At 40.0% G+C, this 22,596-nt stretch overlaps 1 protein-coding gene and 1 pseudogene across 2 annotated transcripts in view; one reads left to right on the forward strand and one right to left on the reverse strand.

Annotated features, from left to right (window-relative positions):
* Positions 1-22,596, reverse strand: part of TTC1 (tetratricopeptide repeat domain 1) — a 45,355-nt gene that overhangs the window by 10,459 nt on the left and 12,300 nt on the right. For both annotated transcript variants that reach the window (XM_034656790.1, XM_002912510.4), the window contains 4 exons: positions 12,901-12,961; positions 10,874-10,986; positions 5,900-5,936; positions 1,325-1,473 (listed from right to left, as the gene is read on the reverse strand). In XM_034656790.1, the coding sequence (XP_034512681.1) occupies positions 1,325-1,473; positions 5,900-5,936; positions 10,874-10,986; positions 12,901-12,961 (360 nt within the window). The remainder of the gene's footprint in view (positions 1-1,324; positions 1,474-5,899; positions 5,937-10,873; positions 10,987-12,900; positions 12,962-22,596) is intronic.
* On the forward strand, positions 15,473-16,290 carry LOC105235725 (annotated as a pseudogene).

Here is a 22,596-nt window from a genome sequence, read left to right on the forward strand (position 1 = left end):
CGTCTGAAATGAAATCCAGCATAGCAGAGGCTCAAACGCTCTCAGCAGCCAGACAGGAAATGTAAATAAGGAAAGGAATCCGTGTTCCGGCAGGCAATAGAGAGTGGTGGAGTCAGTGGCAAAGTGGAGAGTGCCAGCTGGATGCCAACACACAGCCGTTCAAGAAGGACCCAGGATGTCCAAATCTCCCGAACTTGAAGAGGGGTCCGACTTAGATTTTCATCTAGTAAAATCTTCCCATTTTTAAATGTTGGTTTCAATTAAAAACCAACAACAAAAGTCTGGCTTAAATAAAACATGTCTGCAGCTTCCCTCCCCACTTGCCTGCTGGAGGCCTGCGATCTCTGCTTTGCGCTGGTGTTCACAACAGACCTCTCCATCCTAATGGCTCTCTGAAAAGTTTGGCAGTGAAGAAACCTGCTTCATGAAGCCAGTGTTTCCCGAACTTATTTGAACATCCACTAGCTGGGGGGCAATAACGCTTATACGTCGGATTCTGCAGCACGTCTTCTAGAGTATATGCCGCTCTGACGTTAGACATACAGGGTGCTGCTAAAACTAGAGGCACAGATTTGGAGGGTTTTTAAATTTTTTTTTTTAAGACTTATTTATTTTAGAGACACAGAGCACAAGGGGAGGGGCAGAGACAGAGGGAGAGAGAATCTTAAGTAGACTCCCTGAGAAGCCCAGTGTGGGGCCTGATCTCGCGACCCTGAGATCATGACCCCAGCTGAAAACAAGAGTCGGAGGCTCAGCCGACTGCACCATCCAAGGGACCCTGGAGTTATTTTTAAGGGGAGAAAACCAGTAACATTTAGCTAATTGATGACTGACATAAAAATATTATGATGTTTATTAGAACCAAGAGGATCTGTAGTACCATGGACAAGAGCAAGAGTAACTTTAAGAAAGATAAGAAGACTAATCTAAAATATACTTAATTGGAAGTATGCTGGCCATATGATAGTAAACAGAAACTTGGTGACTGAAAAGGATGGGCAGAAAACCCAAAGTTTATTACCTCTAATACTCAGACTCATTCTGGACTAAACTGTACAAGATTTCCCTAGTCCAACAATGAAACTGAGTTCTCGTCAACCCTACGGATTAAAGGTTTACACAGGTAACACAGAATGGAGAGTAAATGGGACACGGTCCCAGAGGGTCTGTGACCACCACTTCAAAGTTAGATCTCCCATATATTTCGATAAGCCCTTAAAAATATATAAATGGAAGGTAGTTGGGTCCCAGAGGATTATTTAAGATTCACGGAGTAGCAACACAGGGAACAGAACAAAAAATAGTTTTTAAAACTTAGGTTTACCATGCAAGCTTCTCTTGCTTGATGTATGGATGGATCTTTTTCTAATATGGATTTATAGTCCTCCAGGGCTTCATCTAGTTTGTCCGTTTTCTCGTACAACTCTGCTCTCCTCAGTATTGCCCTGATATAGCTGGGGTTTAACTGAATTGCTGTAAAAAGAGAAGAAATCATTGTTACCATGAAGAAAAAGGGCCTGCACGTGCCTAGCTATAGTGTGTTTCTTTATTAACCAGCCTCCAAGGGTCTAAAAGGAAGAGTCATTTGTCAAAGGCTACACCTGGCACTGGCATACTTTCTCTGTGAAGGTCAAGACAATACATAATTTCCACTTTGCAGGACAGACCGTCCTTCTCACAACTACACAGCCCCGCTACTGTAGCACAAAAGAAACCGCAGCCAGTGTAGAAGTAAATAAACATGGCTGCACTCCAAGAAACCTTTCTTTATGGACGCTGAACTTTGAATTTCATATAATTTTCCCATGCCACAAAATATTTCTCTTTTGATTTCCAACCATTTAAAATGTAAAATCCATATTCAGCTCGGGGGCTGTACCCGAGCAGGTGGCAGGCTGGATTTGGCTTGTTGGCTGTAGCTTATGAAACTCAGGTCTACACCCAAAGTCCTGTTTTCACATAATTGTCCTTTGTCTAGTTCAGAATGGGCCAGAACACAGAGCCCATGTGCACAGTGCAAAAGTGAGAGAGAATTTGAAGGTACAAATTAAAGAGTTGAGGGAAAATAGTTTGGTGGCAGACTCTGCTATCATTCTCTTTCCAGGCTTCAACAACCAAGGTTATGCCTTGACTACCGAGGTTACATTTTTAGCTAAATCCTCATTGTTCCTTCAGACTTCTGTTCCAACACCTGTAGGTCACTGATGCATAATATCCAGTCCTTTAGCCAGCAATGACTGCCCTTCTGCAAATCCTTTGCCCATGTTTTGGATCAACTATACTGCATTTCTCCTACTCTTCTGAGTTGTTTCTTTTTCTGCTAGACAGCAAGGTCATAGCTCTAGATCTTTTTTTCTTCAAGTAATATACTCAATTTTTATTCATTCGTGTTTTCAGTAACTCTTTCTTTAGTACCTATTATCTGTACCTCATGTGGTGCATCTCTGGAGGACAGTGTAAACAAGACAGACGAAGTCCTCCTTCTCACAAAGCGTTAAGCTATTCTAGTAGGCAAGAGGAGACAGCATAAAGTATATAATTTCAGACAGTCACAATGCTATATAGAAAAATGAAACAAGGTAAGTAAATACAAGTGAAAGGGGAAATAAGGTAACTTCAGACAGTGGTCAAAGACTACGAAAAGGGAGCATATGAGGGAGGCCAGCCATTTGAAAGAAGAAGTGTACCAGGAAAAGGGACCAACAAGAGTAAAGGCTCCAAAACAATAACAACCTTGGCATGTTAGTGACTAGGTTTGGGGCTAGGGAAGAGGTAAGGCTGAAGATACAGGCAAGGACCAGATCATGGAGGCCTTGTTGGCCAGGGAAAGGTGCTTACACTTTTTCCTAAGTGTGATGAGAAGCCACTGGAATGGTTTCAAGCAGACTAAAGACATCATCTGATTTACAGTTTTAAAGGATTCCTCTGGCTGCAGTGTGGAGGGTAAGAATGAAAGCAGTGAGACAGCTGGCAGCCTACTGCAGTGGTCCAGATGACAGAGAATGTTGGCTAAGCTGGTCATTGTGGAGAGGGAGAGAAAAGGCCAGATTAAGTATATGTCTTTGAATTAGAGCCCATAGGACTTGCTAATTAATTTAACCAGGTAGAATGAAGGAAAGAATAAGCAAGTGAATGGATGGAAATGCTGTTTATAAGAATGAAAAAAATCAAACTGCAAGTTGTTTGTGGGTATGTGGGTGAGTGGACTGGGGAGGCCCCAGCCTGTTCTGGGCACCTTAAATCTTCACTGCTTACCAGACATCCAAGAATCTTGAGATGTCAAGTTTGCAATGGGATACTGGTGTCCAGACCACAGGGAAGAGCTGAAGATATACACTGCAGCATATAGATGGCATTTAATGTTTCAGAACTGGATGAGATCGTACAAGGAAAATTTAGAGAGGAAAAAAAATAAGAGGGCTCTATGTGGGACTAAAATCTAGTGGCTTTAAAAATGTTGAGGCTAACACAGAAGCCAGCAAAGCAGAGTAAGGAATAGCCAACGAAACAGAAAAAAACCTGACGAATGACACACTGTACTAAATGCTTTGGGAAGGCAAAGAGAGGACAGAGAGGCACCTATTGAATTTAGCAAGATAAAGTGGTGGGTGACGTTTACAAGATGAGTTTCCAGTGGCATGGATGGAACAGAAGCCTAGTGGATGTGGAATGAGGAGAGAATAGGAGAAGACAAAGTAGACACAGCAAGTATAGATTATTACTGTGACGAAGAGGTTCAGAGAAATGGTACAGTAGTTAGGGGGAGATACCGGTTCAGAAGGTTTTCTGAAAGAACCCAAATCCCATAACATTTCAACTTTACATGTAGTCAACCTCCCCTTAGTCTGGTACATCGTATTCTCTTAAAATATCCCCAAAGGCAATATCATAATATCCATAGGAAAAGTTCTCCAGTGACCTCTACTACACCTTTGAAAAAACCCAACCCCCTAATTTACATTTTAACCCAGATACTGCCTCCTATTCTAGCAATGCTAATGTATATTGAAGAGAAAGAACTTGTCCCAAGAGTACTTTATAAAAACCTCTAAAATCAACATAGCATCCTAAACATGTGATTTTCCGTCCTGATCCATATAAAGAGAATGAACTTTAACTTTATGCCAAAGCTGAAAACTCTAAGGTGAGTGGCATGTGATTAGTGCTAACGAGCTCCAATATGACCTCAGGAAGTCCTCTGCCAAGGTTTATGAACTGTGTCTGGAGTACTGAGGTGAGGGGGAAGGTACCTTGATACAAATGAACCATACTACTGTCAATGATTTTGCCTTTGGATACAATGCATGCAGTCCACAGACTATGTATAAGCACGTGAGTACTGGTTCAAGCAAATCCCAAAAACAACCTTGAAAACACTTTCCTCCACTTCCTCTCATTTTCTTGGCAAGGCTCCTACACTTAGGGGTACAGCTGGAAATGAACTATGTTTCCTATGCCCTGCTAATCAGGTTTACAAGGAATTTTCTAATGATCTGGTTACAGAAAGAGGGTCTGAACATCAGTAACATGTTCCTAATTTAAACTCTTCTAAGCCACATGTCTCACATAAATTAAACACCTTCCTCCAAACAAAACAGCACATTCAGCATTAGTTCCAGCCCAACATATAATAGATCAAAAGTACTTTGCGAGATTCAAAGGTACTAACAATTTCATTCGGATACCAAGAAATATCAAGTAGTAAAGAAAAGAAAGCCAAAAGAGAAGGTGATTAATTACTGCCAAGAAGAAAAAAAAAAAGGAGAGAAATTCATGCCAAGCATGAGTAGGACCAGATAACATATAAGGTTCTTTCTAACTTTTCAATTCTCTAAGAAAGTATTACCCAAAGATGGAAAATCGAAAAAAAAATTTCCAAAAACTAGTAATTTCCTAGAAACTCATGAGTAGTAGGATGCAAGGAAAAGTGATTATGTGGGTTTTCCAAACCAAGCTGGTCAGAAAGACAAGACAAGAAAAAAACCCAAACCAACCAACCACCAACCACCAAATGAGATCCTATGGCTGGGAGTGTCTCTGTAAGTTGGTGGGATGAGAAGACCATATCAGAACTCAGGTATCAGAGAGCAAAGACTCGGTTCACTGTGTGGAACCTGAAAAGTAATTAAAATGACAGCAAGTGGGTCTGGAAGAATTCTGCATGTGAAGAGACTACCAATTCCCTAACAGAAGCTGCCCCTCACCGCAGCTGCCCCCTCCCCCACAAACACAAAGATCCATATGCCCTAGCAGCAGCTAAGATCTTCAATCTCACTCCCCAAGGAAAGTAATTTAGACACTACAGGAAGTAAATTCTGTTCCACAAGTTTCTGTTGCCAAGGTAGCTTTGAATTTTTCTTCACATATTTACTAATACAGGATAAACTGACAGAACTATCCATTCAAATGTGTGTCTATATGCTAAGAGGACTCCTACTATGTAGCACCTCTAGGAAGGCCCAACTATAAAGCTGCTTCTTCAGAGGTCCCCGAGTAAGAGTATACACATATAAAGTACTCGAGACCCTTGAACAATGCGGGGGTTAGGGGCGCTGGCCCCCAACCCCCATGCAATCCCAAAACTTAACTACTAATAGCCTGCTGTTGACTTGAAGCCTTACCAGTAACAAAGAGTTGATTAACATGTACTGTGCATATGTATTACAGACTGTATTCTTACAGGAATGGAAACTAGAGAAAAGAAAATGTTAATAAGAAAATCGTAAGAGAAAATACATTTAGTGTTCTTTACTGTATTTATTGAAAAAAATCCACGTATAAGTAGATCCATGCAGTTCAAACCCATGTTGTTAAAGGGTCAACTACACACATCTGACTATCTGTCCAGCTGAGGTAATGCTCTTATATGTTAACATATAATAAGACTAAAAAGTTGTACCTTTGTTGCAGTCACTGATGGCCATCTCCTTCTTGTCCTAAAAGGAAATATAACATTAATAACTGCTTATGGACATGCACAATGGTCTTCAAAGAAGTCACATGAAACATGCATGTTACTTCCAAGCTAAAATTCAAAACACGGTGACAGCTCTGACGTGAAAGACTCCTAGCAACAAATTATTCAAGTAGTTTCTTCCTAACATCTTTACAGACTGTTGCAATTGACCTATTATATTTGCAAGGCACCTCACACTACAATGCTGATACTGAGAAATAGTTATGCTCAATAAGCAGGGCAAATGACTGAATACCGTTCATAACCCTCCTCTTTGGCTAGCTGTTATATTATCACACCCCAAGTGGTATATTCCAGAAAGTATACAGATGGTCCATTATAGACACACAGTGTGGCCTGTCATTAGTCTCGGTTACAAATCTTTTTTTTTTTTTTAATATTTTATTTATTTATTTATTTATTTATTTATTTGAGAGAAAAAAGAGAGCAAGCAGGGGCAGGAGCAGAGGGAGAGGGAGATAATCTCCAGCAGACTCCATGCTCAGCTCAGAACCCAAGACAGGGCTTAATCCCAGGACCCTGAGATTATGACCTGAGCTGAAACCAAGAGACGGATGCTTAACTGACTGAGCCACCTAGGCATCCCTCGGTTATAAATCTTTATTTATCCATTGATGAAACAAAAATACAAAACAATTCATGAAATGAGGTATCTAACTAATTTACCTTGCTGAATCTAGATGTATGGCACAGTGAAAAGAATGCTAGATGTCTAAAGAACTAGACTGCAATTCCAGCTCTGACACTAACCTGCTACTTAGCCCCTTGAGCTCTAAAATGTCTTCTTTCCCCAAATTAAATGTTTTCTACAATACCACAGAAATGTTAATTCAAATAAATGTTCAATAGGGGCGCCTGGGTGGTTCAGTCAGTTGAGCATCTAACTCCCGACTTCGGCTCAGGTCATGATCTCAGGGTCATGAGATTGAGCCCTGCACTGGGCTTTGCGCTCAGGAGGAAATCTGCTCAGATTCTCTCTTTCCCCCTCTGCCCCTCCCTCTTCTCACATGCATGGGCACACACTCTCTAATAAATAAATATTAAAAAAAAGAAGAAGAAATGTTCAATACTTCCCATAATGGCTACTGTAGAAAATACTAAATATTTTGCACATTATTTTAGAGCAATGTCTATCAAGCTGAATTTAAGAATTCAATCAAAATTCCAGGATGGGGAGTGACTATCTAAGGGGTACAGGGCTTCCTTTTGGGGTTATGAAAAAGTTCTGGAACCAGACAGTGGTGATGGCTGCATAATCTTGTGACTGTATTTAATGATACTGAATTGTATAGATTAAAATGGTTAAAATGGTGAATTTTAGGTCATTGGCATTTTGCCTGTTAACAAAAAAGGTTCCAGAGTCATCTGGGAGTCACTAACTATACTGTATCCCATCCAATGTTCATCATTAACAATTCACATATTAAAAGTTCTATGAAGTCCTGTAGTAAAGAAATCTGTGTAACTCTGGGTAAGTCACTATTTTCCCAATTTACTATATTTCTATAAATGTAAGACATACAACTTCATATTTTAAAGTTTCTGAAACAGGAGTAAATCTTTACAACTTATGTACACTGGTGGTGGTATTCTCTGTGCCCCTCAGGGACCACGACATTGCAGTGCATCTTATCAATAATCAGCCTCTGCAGATCAAGGAAATATGGTATTTTACTGCGGAATCCTTTGTTACAGGTCATAGGCTACGAACCCCTCAGGCACTGTCTGCTGCTAAGAGTGGCAGTCTCCAAAGTGCAGTATATAAAAAAAATCAGAACCTACTTGCCATCCTTTCATAACTCATAGATACACACACCACAATATATATAATATATAAGGACAGTTTTAAAAACTCAGGGCCTACACTTTTAGGGCTTTGTCTGCTCTTGTGTAGCCAGGCTTAGAGCTGAAACTCTGCTAACTCCAGTTTGCCTTTTTTTCTCCAGATGTGAAATGTAAAGCTTGGTCAGTGTCACTCAGTCAGGATGCTGGGCCTGCAAATGTGCCTTTCAGAAATTCTTCTTAAAGCAGTTAACCCACCACTTCTTGAAAAACTCAGAATATGCTCCTTAAATCACTTTAGTGCATTAATCCTGGAAGTTTTCATGTCTCTAATTATAGAATCTTCTTAAAATATTAGGAGTACAACTTAAAAGAATAAAACAAAACAAAACATGCACCAACAAACCTATCCTTTGTATAGGAAACAGTCATAGAACAACTCTCTTCTGAGTTCTCCCCAGATGTGGCAGACAACAGACCAGCAAGACCGTACACATTCCCCTAACTGAAGAAACGGTCGACTGTGCGAGCTCAACCCAGGCAGTGCCAATAACTCGGCAACTGTGGACACAAAGATTCCAAATCTCAGAAGCCAAATAGGCCTTTTCTTGAAATTGAAGATATACCTGATCTCCCTTCACAAGGAGTTTCCAGTTGGAGAATGTGACGAGATGTCTCCAAGAAGCAAAAGCAAAAGATAAGATTTTTTCCAGCTAAGTGTGAATTCAGATCAGTGGCAGAATATATTAAGGAATATTGTTCTATGTAAACTTAAAACAATTGTTTTATTTATTTCTTTTCTTTTCTTTTTTTTAAAGATTGTATTTATTTGACAGAGAGAGCGAGCCAGAGAGCACAAGTGGGGGAAATGGCACAGGGAGGGAGAAGCTGAGCGGGGACCCCGATGCGATATGGGGCTCAATCCCAGGACCCTGGGATCATGACCTGAGCCGAAGGCAGGCGCTTAACTGAGTCATCTAGGCGCACCCCTTTTATTTCTTCTACCACAAAATGTCTGTTTTTATACTCTAGAATTATTTCTTCTCCCATCCCACACGAATCACTCTAAAAACACTTCACCTGAGGGGCGCTTGGGTGGCTCAGTCGTTAAGTGTTAACCGATCCCAGGAGTCTGGGATCGAGCCCCACATCAGGCTCCTCTGCTGGGAGCCTGCTTCTTCCTCTCCCACTCCCCCTGCTTGTGTTCCCTCTCTCACTGGCTGTCTCTCTGTCAAATAAATAAATAAAATCTCAAAAAAATAAAAAAAATAAAAACACTTCGCCTGAGAAACTGAATCCAATAATAATACATACAAGTTTAAATGTACAAAAAAAACCCCTTTCCTCATGTACAGTTATTCAAGTATTCCCCCATCCCACCCCCCTTTAACAAAAAAAAAAACAAAAAAAAAAACAAAAACCTAGTCATCAAAAGTGACTTTGGTAGAGGCACCAGAGAATTCAGCAATAAGAGAAAGTAACATAAATACCTGATGTAAACAAAAAAGCCACTTAACCCAATCTTGACCTTGCGTTGTGGTTGCTTAAAGGTATGCTAATTAACCTACTCTTTGTGCTTTGGATATAAATAGCCATATTTAGACAAGTGGTATTTTTTTTCCCCAAAACTTTCACATCATTTCAATCCACTGAAATTGACTATGTTGACTAAATAGGAATAGCATACAAATCAATAAATCTTTTATTTTCATTTATTTATTTTAAAAAATATTTTATTTATTTGAGAGAGAGAGAGAGCGCCCACTGGGCAAGCACAGGAAGGCGGGAGGTGGATGCAGCAGAGGGAGAAGCAGGCTCCCCACTGAGCTGGGAGCCCCATGCGGCGCTCAATCCCAGTAAATAAGGAAAGGGTTAAGGCACAGGCAGGGAGAAGTAGGGTGCCCCTGGCTGGGCTCTGAAACTATTCCTGGCAGGCAAAAGCGCTACACCAGAGTGAACAAGAGATAGGGAAACAGACCACCTGGCCTCGGATGTTAGGGAGTACTTTTCTTTGGCGGCTACACTGTATCATAGAAATTGGCCAGACCTCAAAGAATTAAGTAATTAAGGGTGTTGTCAATAGTCCATGCTCAAACCAAGATGGCACAAGAAACTCAAGGCCACTTTCCCAGTCAGTTCTCCAGAAAAGACTGCCACTAAAAGCCCTAGTGGCAACCCATTCGGGACCCTTCCCCCTCTAGAAAGAGCTTCCTCTTTGCTTTCCGCTCTCACCTTCACTTAATAACTTTCAATTCACTTCACCCCTTTGCATCCGCGAGATTCATTCTTTGACTCCATGAGACAAGAACCCTGTGATCCTGTAACACCAGGACCCTGGGATCATGACCTGAGCCCAAGGCAGACACTTAACCAAATGAGCCACCCAGGTGCCCCCAAACCTAACTTTTAGTACCAATATGGTACGAAACCAATACAACTGCACGTTAGCCTACATTAACTCTGTCACACTTGGTTCTCAATCCTTTGGAAATACAAAATGCTCTTGAACTTTCCCTGACACCTATTTTACAGTTAGGGGCACCTCTCATCCCAACTGTTGGACATTTCTCCCAGTGTCCGCACTTTCAACAGAGAATCAGAATCCTAGCAATAAACATTTTCAAGTCGAGAGTTTTAATCGGTGTTTCCCTCTCCCTTTGAGTCTTCATCGAGAATTCCAGAGATCTAAAATAAGCAGCTGCAGCTATTCTAGGACATGCACTACTAGGCTTTTTACTTCATTAACCTGCCCTAGTTTGGTGGAGACTTTGTCAGCCTTCCTCCCAAGGAAGTGTTTAATCGGCCACTCTAATAAGGAATGTTAGCAGTAATCTGACTCAGGTTTTGCAAAATACTTTTCCATCTTCCCGATGCCCTTTACAGTGGGGAAATACATGTGCAGGAAAAGGGAGGCAGCAATTTCAAGCCCCTTTTTCCTTTTCTTTTTTTTTAAAGGTTTTATTTTTAAGTAATCTCTATAACCAACATGGGGCTCAAACTCACAACCCCAAGATCAAGAGTCGCAACCCCTCTGCTAGTTTGAAACAGAAGCTACCCTATGAAAACACTGCAAGTTCATGTGCTTCTTAAAAAGAAAAGGTCAAACATACATACCTGTTTCATCCTTGCAGCAGCTCTATTTGAAAACAGAATAGACCTGTCTTTCTGGAAGCAGGATGGGCACATCTGAAGGGCTTGACTATAAGAACTCTCAGCTTCTATATAATCTGAGGATAAGGTAAAAGATGAGAGGTCATTATGATTTTATTCCCAGTTTTATTGTATTCCACAGTATCTGAGAATGCACAGCTTTACATTCACAGAACAAAGGTTTCAAGTAGAATGTTCGGTATGTTTAAACTTTCATTTGGCTTATCAATTTAGTAAGGAATATTGAAAGGGGATTAGAGAACTGGACAGATGAGGGGCACCTGGGTGGCTCAGTCGGTTGGGAGGCTACCTTCGGCTCCGGTCACAGTCCCGGAGTCCGGGAATCGAGCCCCCATCAGGCTCCCTGCTCAGCGGGAAGCCTGCTTCTCCCTCACCCTCTGCCACTCCCCCTGCTTGTGCTCCCTCTCTCTCTCTGTCAAATAAATGAACAAAATCCTTTTTTTTTTTTTTTAAGATTTTATTTATTTATTTGGCAGAGAGACAGCGAGAGAGGGAACACAAGCAGGGGAAGCTGGAGAGGGAGAAGCAAACTCCCTGCCAAGCAGAAAGCCCAACATGGGGCTCGATCCCAGGACCCTCGGATCATGACCTGAGCCAAAGGCAGATGCTTAATGACCAAGCCACTCAGGTGCACCATGAACAAAATCTTAAAAAAAAGAATCTTTTAGCGAACTGGACAGATGAAAGAGACTAAAGTCTGGGATTAACAGTTTGGGATAAAGACAAAAGTTCTATGTATGTATTTTTATTAAAGATATCATGCTTTCATGGAGTCAACTTGGCCAAAACTGCTTCCCCGAAATGTCTGCAGAGACATTTTATGGAGCTAAGAACAACAATGTAAAAATCAGTGGTTGACTAAAGATCTTAAAGGAGAAAATGGTGATAAATTTATTTACTCATTGCCACACACAGAATTATGGTCAAGGTACTAAGAGAAAATTGCCTGTTCACTCCTTTCTCAGGTTTGAAATGTTTAACACTAAAATACGAAGAGATATGCTTTCAAAATCAGAACCATTAGTACTTAGAAAAAAAAAGTGATACTTGCTAATCCAGATATAAGAAAAAAATTTTAAATCTGAGAAATAACTAGGGGAAAATGTTACTACCTCTAGTTTTCTAAAGCACATACATTTTGGTATTTTTTTTTTAATTTTATTTATTTGTCAGAGAGAGAGAGCACAAGCAGTGGGGAGTGGCAGGCAGAGTGAGAATTTTTTTTATTTATTTGTCAGTGAGAGAGAGCACAAGCAGTGGGGAGTGGCAGGCAGAGTGAGAATCCCCGCTGAGCAAGGATTCTGGGATCATGCCCTTAGCCGAAGGCAGATGCCTAATCGACTGAGCCACCCAGATGTCCCAATTTTGATACGTTTCTAAAGCACATACACTTCACATGTGTTATAGAAGGCTCTTAGAAGATCAAATACTTCCCCCAAATTAACTGAATGAACCCAAATTATTCCTAAGCAAATGTAAGAAGCACAGGAGGTCATGGAGAACATCTCTCTACTTAAGGCAGCCAAAGAAAAAGACACATGAAAGACCAAAGTACAAGGAAAATACTTCCCTAGGCCATTATGGAACCACTGGGCCAGTTTTTTAGCACTGTTGCAAGTGAAGAAGGGGGACCCTGTTTTTACATCAATGAAGCAAACAGCCTTTTAACGTTCTAGGTTAGTTTTCCAAAGCCATCAGCTGAAAAGTCTGCCCTCCTACCTTCTGGTTCTATAGTGGAATACAGAAAAGAAAAAGTATGCCTGTGCAAAAGACACATGGTAATTGGTCACCATGGTGCGAATGATCTGGACCTGGGGAAAACTGAAATTCCAAGGTATTGGTAAGCAACAAGTACAGCCAGCAGTTTAGGTTTGCTAGTTGTTTCCAAATGTTTTTGGTGTTTCTTCACACTCCAACACAGGATGAGGAATCAAGAAGACCAGACATCAGTGCTGAGATAGGTGCCTTACCTCCTCTCTTAAACTGCGCATTTCCCTCCTCCTTTAGTCTAGTGCTCTCTTCTCTTCTTTTCTGCAAGAAATCCAACAATTACATCACTTCCCACAGTATGTTACACGTGAACAAAAAGGTTAGCTTGACTTTTTTTTCAACTTGACCTTTGAGAACTGGGTCAGTTTTATCTAAATCTCAAACAAATATAGAGAAACACGTGGTCATCTGGATAAGCATCAATTGCATTCTTGGGGTTTAAAACACAAAACCTAGGTTTCCTATGTTTATATCTTTTGCACGAAATAGCAATTCAGGTATCACTTAATTTCTATTTACTCAAAATGAAACTAAACAACATGCCCACTGGCATGTACACCACCATAAATTCAAATTCTGAATCTGCTACTTATTAAATGAATGATCTTGGACCCAAGTTCCAGATCTTTCTAAGCCTTAGTTTCTTTATCTAAAATATGGAGTTTTATAGTTTTATGGATTAATGTGATAACACATGTAAAGCTCCTAATACAGTGCCTGGCAAATAAGGGCTCAATAAATATGAGCTATTACTTTTCTGTAAAATAATTTTTAAAAATCCAAATAAGTGGTTTATGACGTTTCTGTCATGCAAAAGACAGCAAGCACTCTGCAGAGTGCACTACAGGGAGCAAACTTCCCCTGCAGGGTCAGGGCAGTAATTCCGTTAGCAGGCTACTACCGGGAAGTTTGAAGAAACCCAGATCCATCTCTCGTTTCTGAGCTTCTTCTAACAACTCAGACATTCACACAGATGGCCGAACACCCATCACACTCAAAGGCAGGCAGAATGAATGTTATTCTGCAGAGCAAAGATGCATGCTGAGCTCCTGTGTGCTTTCAGCCCTGAGCATCTTAGCAATATGGGTGGCACGAGCAGAACTGGCAGAAGTGACGGCCTGCCTTCTTTTGAAAGAGCTTTAGAGAGAGAGAGAGAGGATCCAAAAATCTCTACCTTCATTCTTAAAGCTTCTGACTAAATAAAAACTTCAAAGGAAGGAAATATAGTTAGCAGGGTATTTCAGACACAGGAGAAACCTGGAGCCTAAACAATTGGTACTCTTAAGATTAGGAACCAAAGTAAAGATATTATGTCTCTGCAGATTTGTAAACAAGCTGTTGAGATAAGGGTGTTTCCCAAATGCCTTATTACTATGCTCTAGATGATGGATCTTGGTAAAGAAACTAAAAGATAGGTATGAAATGAGTCTCACTTTTATGGTGTCTACTGTGGGCCTGATGCACAGCAGATACAGTAAGGCATTTTTATTTTTTTTTCATTTTTAGATACAGCAGATATGGAACAGAGTTATTCTAAAGGAATACAAAAAATAAAATGGGTGGTGGTGATGGGAATCAAAATATAAGAATGTAGCCATATTTACTTAGTACTACTAGGACAGACGTGCTTAGATCATAATGTTCTCTATGCCAACAGGATTTCTGGATGCAAGCAAAAAGATTGTATCTTAGGTAAAAAAAAAATTTAGAGGGAAGATTCACTGGAAGATATTGGGGCTCACAGAATCACTGGGAGGTCTAAAACACAGGCTAAGAAAAAGGGCAGGACTCAAGGCAAATCTGTTAAGTCAAGAAGCAAGAAAGCATTAATTATCTTTTAGTGGAAGAATCTGGCTAAAACAGGGCTGTGATAGTAGCAAATAAATCCTATTTCCTTTTCTTTGCCCCAGTCAAGATTCAAAGTCTTGGTTAGAAGCATCCAATGAGGGTGCCTGGGCAGCTCAGTCAGTTAAGTGTCTGCCTTTGGCTAGGGTCATGATCCCAGCGTCCTGGGATGGAACCCTGCATTGGGCTCCCTGCTCAGCGGGGTTTCTGCTTCACCCGCTCCCTCTGTCCCTACCCTCGCTTGTGCGCATACACTCTCTCTCAAATAAATAAAAATCTTAAAAAAAAAAAAAAAAGCATCCAATGAGCCAAGCGTAGCTCACAGGCCTTGGCTGTCAAGAGAATGGAATGAGGAACATGGGTACATGTCCCCAAACAAGATTATAATGCAGGAAATTTCCTCCAGATAGGTAAGGGAGTTGGATGCTAGAAGCCAAGAAAACCTCATAATAAATCCAGTTAAAAGTTATTTCAAGAAGACATACAGATGACCAACAGACACATGAAAAGATGTTCAGTATCACTAATCATCACGGAAATGCAAATCAAAACCACGATGAGATACCATCTCACACTCGTCAGAATGGTTATTATAAAAAAGACAAGAAATAATAAGTGTTGATGAGGATGTGGAGAAAAGGAAACCCCTGTGCACTGTTGGTGGGAATGTAAATTGGCATAGTCACTATGGAAAACTGTAAGGAGGTTCCTTAAAAAATTAAATAGGGGTTCCTGGGTGGCTCAGTTGGTTAAACACCAGACTCGATCTCAGCTCAGGTCTTATTCTTAAGGTCACTGAGTTCAAGCCCCACATTGGGCTTCATGCTGGGCATGGAGCCTACTGAAAAAATAAAAATAAAAAAATAAAAATAGAACTACCATATGACCCAGCCTCTGGGTATTTAGCTGAAGAAAATGAAAATATTAACTCGAAAAGATATATGTACCCTTATGCTCACTGCAGCATTATTTACAACAGCCGAGATATGGAAACAACCTAAGTGTCTGTCACTGGATGAAGGGATAAAGAAATGGTGGTGTAGCCATCACTTCCAGCCTTCCTCTAGCTGCCATCTTGCATCTCCATGTCTATGCGCCTAAATCTCAGCTGGTCTGCCTGAGACTCCCTGAACACTAACCCTAGTCCCCTGCTCGGTCCCATTTCCAGTCCCATAGGATCAAAGAAACTATCATGAATCAGGAGAAACCCACCAAACTGTAAGTGCAAGTGTGCAACGGTGTGAAAAGAACAGCTTGATGAAAGAAGATGGCTCAGAAAACAGCTATGGCAGATGATAAAAAACTTCAGTTCTCCTTAAAGAAGTTAGGGGTAAACGACATCTCTGGTATTGAAGAAATGAATATGTTCACAAACCAAGGAACACTGATGCACTTTAACAACCCTGAAGTTCAGATAACTGGAAAGAGAACACTTTCACCGTTCCAGGCCATGCGGAAAGAGCAACTGACAGAAATTCTACTGTCTTAAACCAATTTGGTGAAGACAGGCTGACTAGTTTAAGACCGGCTGAAGCTCTGCCCAAACAATCTACAGATGGAAAAGCAGCACTTTCTATTGGGGAGGATAAGGATGAGGAAGTTCCAGATCTTGTGGAGAATTTTGATGAAGCTGCCAAGAATGAAGCAAACTGAACTGAGTCAACTTCTGAAGATAAAACCTGAAGAAGTTATTGGGAGCTATTTTATTTTTAAATATTTTATTTATCTGACAGGGAGAGAGTGCACGCACAAGCAGGGGGAGCAGCAGAGGGAGAGGGAGAAGCAGACTCCCCGCTGAGCAGGGATCCATCCCAGGACCCTGGGATCACGACCTGAGCTGAAGGCAGAGGCTTAACCAACTGAGCAACCCAGGCACCCTGAGAGGTGCTATTTTATATTATGACTGCTTTTTAAAATGTTGTTCATGGATCTGATAAATCTAAATCTCTAATATTTTTAAGCCCAACCCCCTTGGACACTGCAGCTCTTTTCAATTTTTGCTTCTATACAATTCATTCTTTGCAGCTAATTAAGGTGAAGAAGCCTGGGAATAAACTTTGAAACAAGGTTAATAAAGTTCTTTGCCTAATTAAGAAAAAAAGATCATGCTGTATATATACATATAATGAATATTATTCAGCCATAAAAAGATGAAATCCTGTCATTAGCAACAACATGGATGGATCTTGAAGCCATTACTCTAAGTGAAATAAATCAATAAAAGAAAGACAAATATCTTATTATTTCTCTTGTATGTAGAATCCAAACAACAAAACACACAAAAAATCCCAAGCACATAGATACAGAGAACAGACTGGCAGTTGCCAGAGGGAGGGTTAGGGAGTGGGAGACATGGGTGAAAGGAGTATGAAAAAAATAATATTAAAAAATTGGAAAACGATTTCAATTAAGGCAAACTTAAAACCCTTTAAGTAGTAGCAAATTCATCGCCAATTTTAAATTCACACACACATAATGCACACTTGACAGATAATGTTCTAACAGTGAAATGAAAAGTTAGCTTGATGTTAGAACATATATTAATGCCAGGTAGCATATTAAGAAGTAAAAGAGAAAATTACATAATCATATGAATAAATGCAACACAGGTCCTAAAGGTCTTTAAAATACTTTGGAAAGGTTATTTCAAAAACAAAAATTCTTTAAAGAACAACAACTCATCAAGTTCAAGAAGAACAACTAGAATTTAATATCTGCATTTTAAGAACTTTTAGTCTCCTCTATTTTAACTCCAATTTCAAGCTACTTTCTGATCTCTATAGTCTGTTCTCCATTGCAAACTCATCAGGAATGTTTTATGAACACAGATGAAGTGCTCAGACTGCCAGAGCAGACTCGTGTCTGTGTGTGTGTGTGTGTGTGTGTGTGTGTGTGTGTGTGTGTGTGTAAAGAGTTTAATCACATTCTTTGGAAAATTTAGAACATTAAGATACCAGTAAGCAAAGCTTAAATCCAAGGTACACCCAAAAGGAATTACTGATAATGGCCAGCCTGAGCAGGCGGACTGGGAAAAGTTCAGTGTCTTTTTTTCCCTATTTTAAAAAAATTAAGTGTAGTTGACATACAATGTTACATTAGTTTCAGGTGTATAACGTAGTGATTTGTCAAGTTTAAACATTATGCTATTCTCAGTGTCTTTATAACTAGGACTAAAAGTTGAACTGGTGAAGGGAATAGATCTGAAACGTATTTCTGAAGTCAATTATTTGAAGGAAGGCATTTTATTTTTTCGGCTGACAAATCACAACTCAGTGGCCCACTAAGCAGTCAACACTGGAAAAGAGCTGCTGCTTCCAGATTGTGTAAACTGAGGATTAATACAATTATCAATATCATGCTGAACATCTCCTTGGAAACAGCTAAAAATAGCACTTTCAAGAGAAAGCTGCACTCTCTCCCAGCTGTGCCAAGAGACTAACTTGATCCCAGTACAAAGACTAGGGTTTATGCTGCTGCCGGAACATTCTCGGTCTCCGAAAGATGGCATGCATACTGTGTAAGGTTACTGGAATCCAAACAGATTTTGTAGCAAGCGTTACTTCATGCTCAATGCCAAGAGCATACACACATAAATGAGCTAGTAGTGCTGACATTCAGCAGCATTATCAGGTTCAGAACGTTCCAGGTTCTGGTCTAATGTGGTTAGGAGCCCTCTTGCATCTCCACAGTGTTTTGTTTTAAGTAATTGCTATGCCCAATGTGGGGCTTGCCCTCACAACCCCAGAGATCAAGAGTCGCATGGTCTACTGACTAAGCCAGCCAGGCGCCCCTCCAACAATATCTTTTAACACATTCCAGAGGCCTCACCGAGAAACATCTGCTCTAGAATTGTATTTCTGTAACAATGGAAACCAAAGAAATTTTACAGGGCTCTTTACTCAGTACTCCTCCCCATCACTGAAAACTCAGGCAGAAAGGTGGCATTATTCTGCATTATAAATCATCACACGAGTTGACAAGGAAAACCCCAAAGAGACAATGCTCTTGATGAGATGTAAAGCATCAAAGAATTAAACTACCCATTTTACAGGCAAGAAAATCAAGATTCAGAAATCTCTTGGATTCTTCTTCTTCTTTTTTTTTTTTTTTTTTTAACACCACATCAAACTTCTATTCCAATCTACTTAGCCTCCTCTCTCATTACCACCCAACACAGGTCCCTCCTCTACATAGTCTAATCCCTTTATGGTCTCTTTATGGTCACCCACCTTATCCTTCATCCCATCCCTTTGTTTATGCATCCCCACATTGGAATGTCCTTGTTTCTCTTCCAGAACAACTTCTTCCCAACTGCCCAAACCAAATTTTCCTTTTTCAAAGTCTAGCACAGGGATGCCTGGGTGGCTCAGTCGGTTAAGCGTCTGTCTTCAGCTCAGGTCATGATGCCAGGGCCCTGGGATCAAGTCCCTCATTGGGCTCCCTACTCCACTGGGAGCCTGCTTCTCCCTCTGCCTCTCTGTCTCTCATGAATAAATAAAATCTTAAAAGAAAAAAAAAAGTCCAGCACAAAGCATATCTCCTCCCCAGAGCCATCTTTCACTTCCTTCCTTGCGTGATCTTTCTTTGAACATAGTGTACATTAGTACCTCTAATTTGGAGATTCAATTCTGTCTCACATTATATATATACTAAAAAAAATGTGTGTATATACACACACATGATAAAAACATTGCAGAACGTTTTTATTATTACTTAATGCTTAGATGGTTTCATGAGTATAAAACACTGTGCAGCCCTTAGACCTAAGCAAGAGGGGCCCCTGCCCAGGCCCTCGACTAACTACCTTTTCTTCCATGGAGCCCTTTTAGGCCATGCTCCAGGGTTTCCTGCATGAGTCTCCCTAGCTCACTTCCAGGAGCTGCATGGGCCTTTACCTGGGTCTGTCCTCCTAAGGGGGGGACATTGCTGCAAGTATATATTGTGTGCCAGGTGCAATACTTTGTACTATGCCTGCTCCAGCCTTGGAAACAGCCATTTCTCCAAGAAGTACTGGATCTTTTTGGTGGGGAATGGTATTTAGAAACCAAGATCTGGATGCTAGTATGTTCCCTGTTACTGGCAAGTCACTGCTTTTAGGCCCTCTCCATAAGAAATGCAGGAAATACATCTTTAAAAAAGAAAGACCAAAAATCGCAGAGTCAAAGAATACATACACATGAAATCTTGTATGCAGCCATACAAGTGAATACCAGTGGATTCTTCCTCACCTTTTCCCACACTGAAAACCCTGGTTCCCAATAATAGCAAAATATTTACTCCTGTGCTCTATCCTAAAATCAACAAAAAAGTTCTGAAACTATTACATGAATATCAGTACCTATAATGAACCTATTATGTGAAATTCAAGATTTCACTGCAGTTTTAGCTTTAGAATATATACTACTAAGGGTGAACAGAGTACTGTGTCCAAAGTTATTGGAATTGTCTTCTCTATGTAATCAATTTGATATAGTTATATTAACTTTTTTCTATGTGTAATCCATTTTAAGGCTTAATTTTTTCCTCATCCTTTCTGGCTTAATTTTAATATTTTAATGTGTAAAATACTTAAACAGATCAAAACTCAATACTGGGTGGGACTTCTGATGTGGCAAAGTGAGAAGGTTACCAAATCCTCTATCCTAAAAAGCAACTATAAATTGGACAAAATGATCAAAAACAACCATTTCGGTGTCCTAAAAATTGAATAAAAGCTTACAATAAAGTAACACTCATGAAAAATTATTGAACTTTAGGAAACAACCATGAAATCTGTGGCTTATTTGCAAGGGACTGAGGGACTGCTCCCCTTTTCCCTCCGATCATGTGATATCCAGTGGTCCTAATATAGCAAGGCAGGTCATGAATAACCAGCAGTTCCACTTAGGAGGCTGATTTGATTCAAAGCAGAAGGTGAAATAATCCGTGCCCTGTGGTGTTGTCAGTAATAAGTAGCAATCTAAGTGACAAGCAAACAGGGAAGGTGAGAGGTTCTATTAATCTGTGGTTGCAGCCCTGGCTGGGCAAATAAGGGACCCACGGGCCACACAGAAATGCAGGCAGATATAAGAGGCAGTCACAGAGATAACTTGATAAGCTCTTCAAATACCCCTGATGGACTGGAGATGGTGTGCAGGCTTGGGAAGAATGAAGAGGGCCAAAGCTATTCACACACCCTTGTCCTATCAGGAGGCTGTATACATGTGCTGAGGAGACACAAGAGAGTCCAGCTAGGGCAGACTTGAAAATTCCCTAAAATTGTAATACATTTTTAAATCCACACACAAATCAGTAGGAGGAAGCCTTATGGTTTGAGGTGTTTGAACATAATCTCTGACCAGTTACTGGCTGACCACTAAGCTGTGTAAAAACAGAAGCAACCCCAAGAAGGCCCGATTTAAAAATAAAAGCAAGGACAAAAACAAAACCCACCTGAGCAGAGCTGTCAGCAGCTATATACCCCAGGGGAAATAGATTATATAGCTTAAGTCCAGGTAAATTACTAAACAAACAAGTGGACAAAAAAACAACAACAAAACTAATGCAAATGGGGGGTGCTGGTGGGAAGGGGCCAGAATCCAGAGTTGCTACAGTATTACTTAAAATGTCCAGTTTTAATAAAAAATTGAGAGACATACAAAGAGACAGAAAAGTTTGACGTACAATCAGAAAAAAAGTCAACAGAAACATCTGAACATCCACAGATTTTAGATCTAGCAAAGACTTGAAAGCACTATAAATAAATATGTTCAAAGAACTAAAGGAAATTATGTTTAAAGACTTAAATGAGAGCATAATGACAATGATTAAAAAAAAGAGAGAACCATGATAAAGGGACAAAAATTATTTAAAATGAAGAAGTTGAAAAGTCCAAAAGCTGAAATGAAAAATTCATACAAAGGAGATCTGAACTGGCATAAAAAATAAATAAACTTAGAAGTGAGAGCAATAGACATCCAGTCTGAAGAACTGAAGGCAAAAGAAGAATGGGAAAAAACAGTCTTCACAACATATGTGATGAGAGTCCCAGAAGAGAAGAGAAAAAGGGACAGAATATTTGAATAAATAATGGCTGAAAATTTCAAAATTTTGATGAAAAATGTTAACCTAAAGATCCAGGAAGCTCAGTGAACCGCAAGTACATAGATCCGTATCTAGAGACACTAGAGGTAAACTGCTAAAAGACAGACAAAGAGAAAATCTGAAAGCAACAGGAGGAAAACAACTTATCAGGTATAGGGGAATGGCAGAACTATTATTATTACCTGCTTTCTCACCAGGAAAAACTGAGGCCAGAGGCAGTATAATGACATACTCAAAATGTTGAAAGAAAAATACCATCAACCAAAAATTAGATATGCAGCAAAACCATACCTCAAACTGAAGGCAAAATAAAGACATTCACAGATAAACACAGAACGTGCTTCTACCAAAGCTGCCTTACAAGACATACTAAAGGAAATCCTTTGGACTGAGAGGAAATGACACCAGATGGTAACTCAGATCCACAAAGAGAAATGAAGAGCATTAGAAATGGAAAATACATAAAAGGCTCTATAAATACATTATTTTCTCTTTTTTTTTTTTTTAAAGATTTATTTATTTATTTGAGAGAGTGAGCACGCATGCATGAATGGGAAGGGCTGAGGGAGATGGAGAGAGTCTCAAGCAGACTCCACAATGAGCATGGAGCCCAATGAGGGGCTTTCTCTCATGACCCTGAGATCATGACCTGAGCTGACACCAAGATAGAGTTAGACACTTAACCAACTGCAATGCCCAGGCACCCCTTCTTTTCTTTCTTGATTTCCTTAAAAGACAAACAGATTATATAATAATTATGATACTATATGGTTGGGTTTACAACATCTATTGATAAACTGGATGTGACAATAGTAGCACAAATGAGGGGGAGGAAATGGAGTCACACTGAAGCAAACTCTCTATATTTTACTGGAATTACATAGTATTAAACTAGACTATAATAAGATGCATAATGTAATCCATATAGCAACCACTAAAAAATTTTAGCTAAGAAACAGTTTAAAAAT

Source organism: Ailuropoda melanoleuca, chromosome 3 (assembly GCF_002007445.2).
Source record: "Ailuropoda melanoleuca isolate Jingjing chromosome 3, ASM200744v2, whole genome shotgun sequence".
NCBI classification, from domain to species: domain Eukaryota; kingdom Metazoa; phylum Chordata; class Mammalia; order Carnivora; family Ursidae; genus Ailuropoda; species Ailuropoda melanoleuca.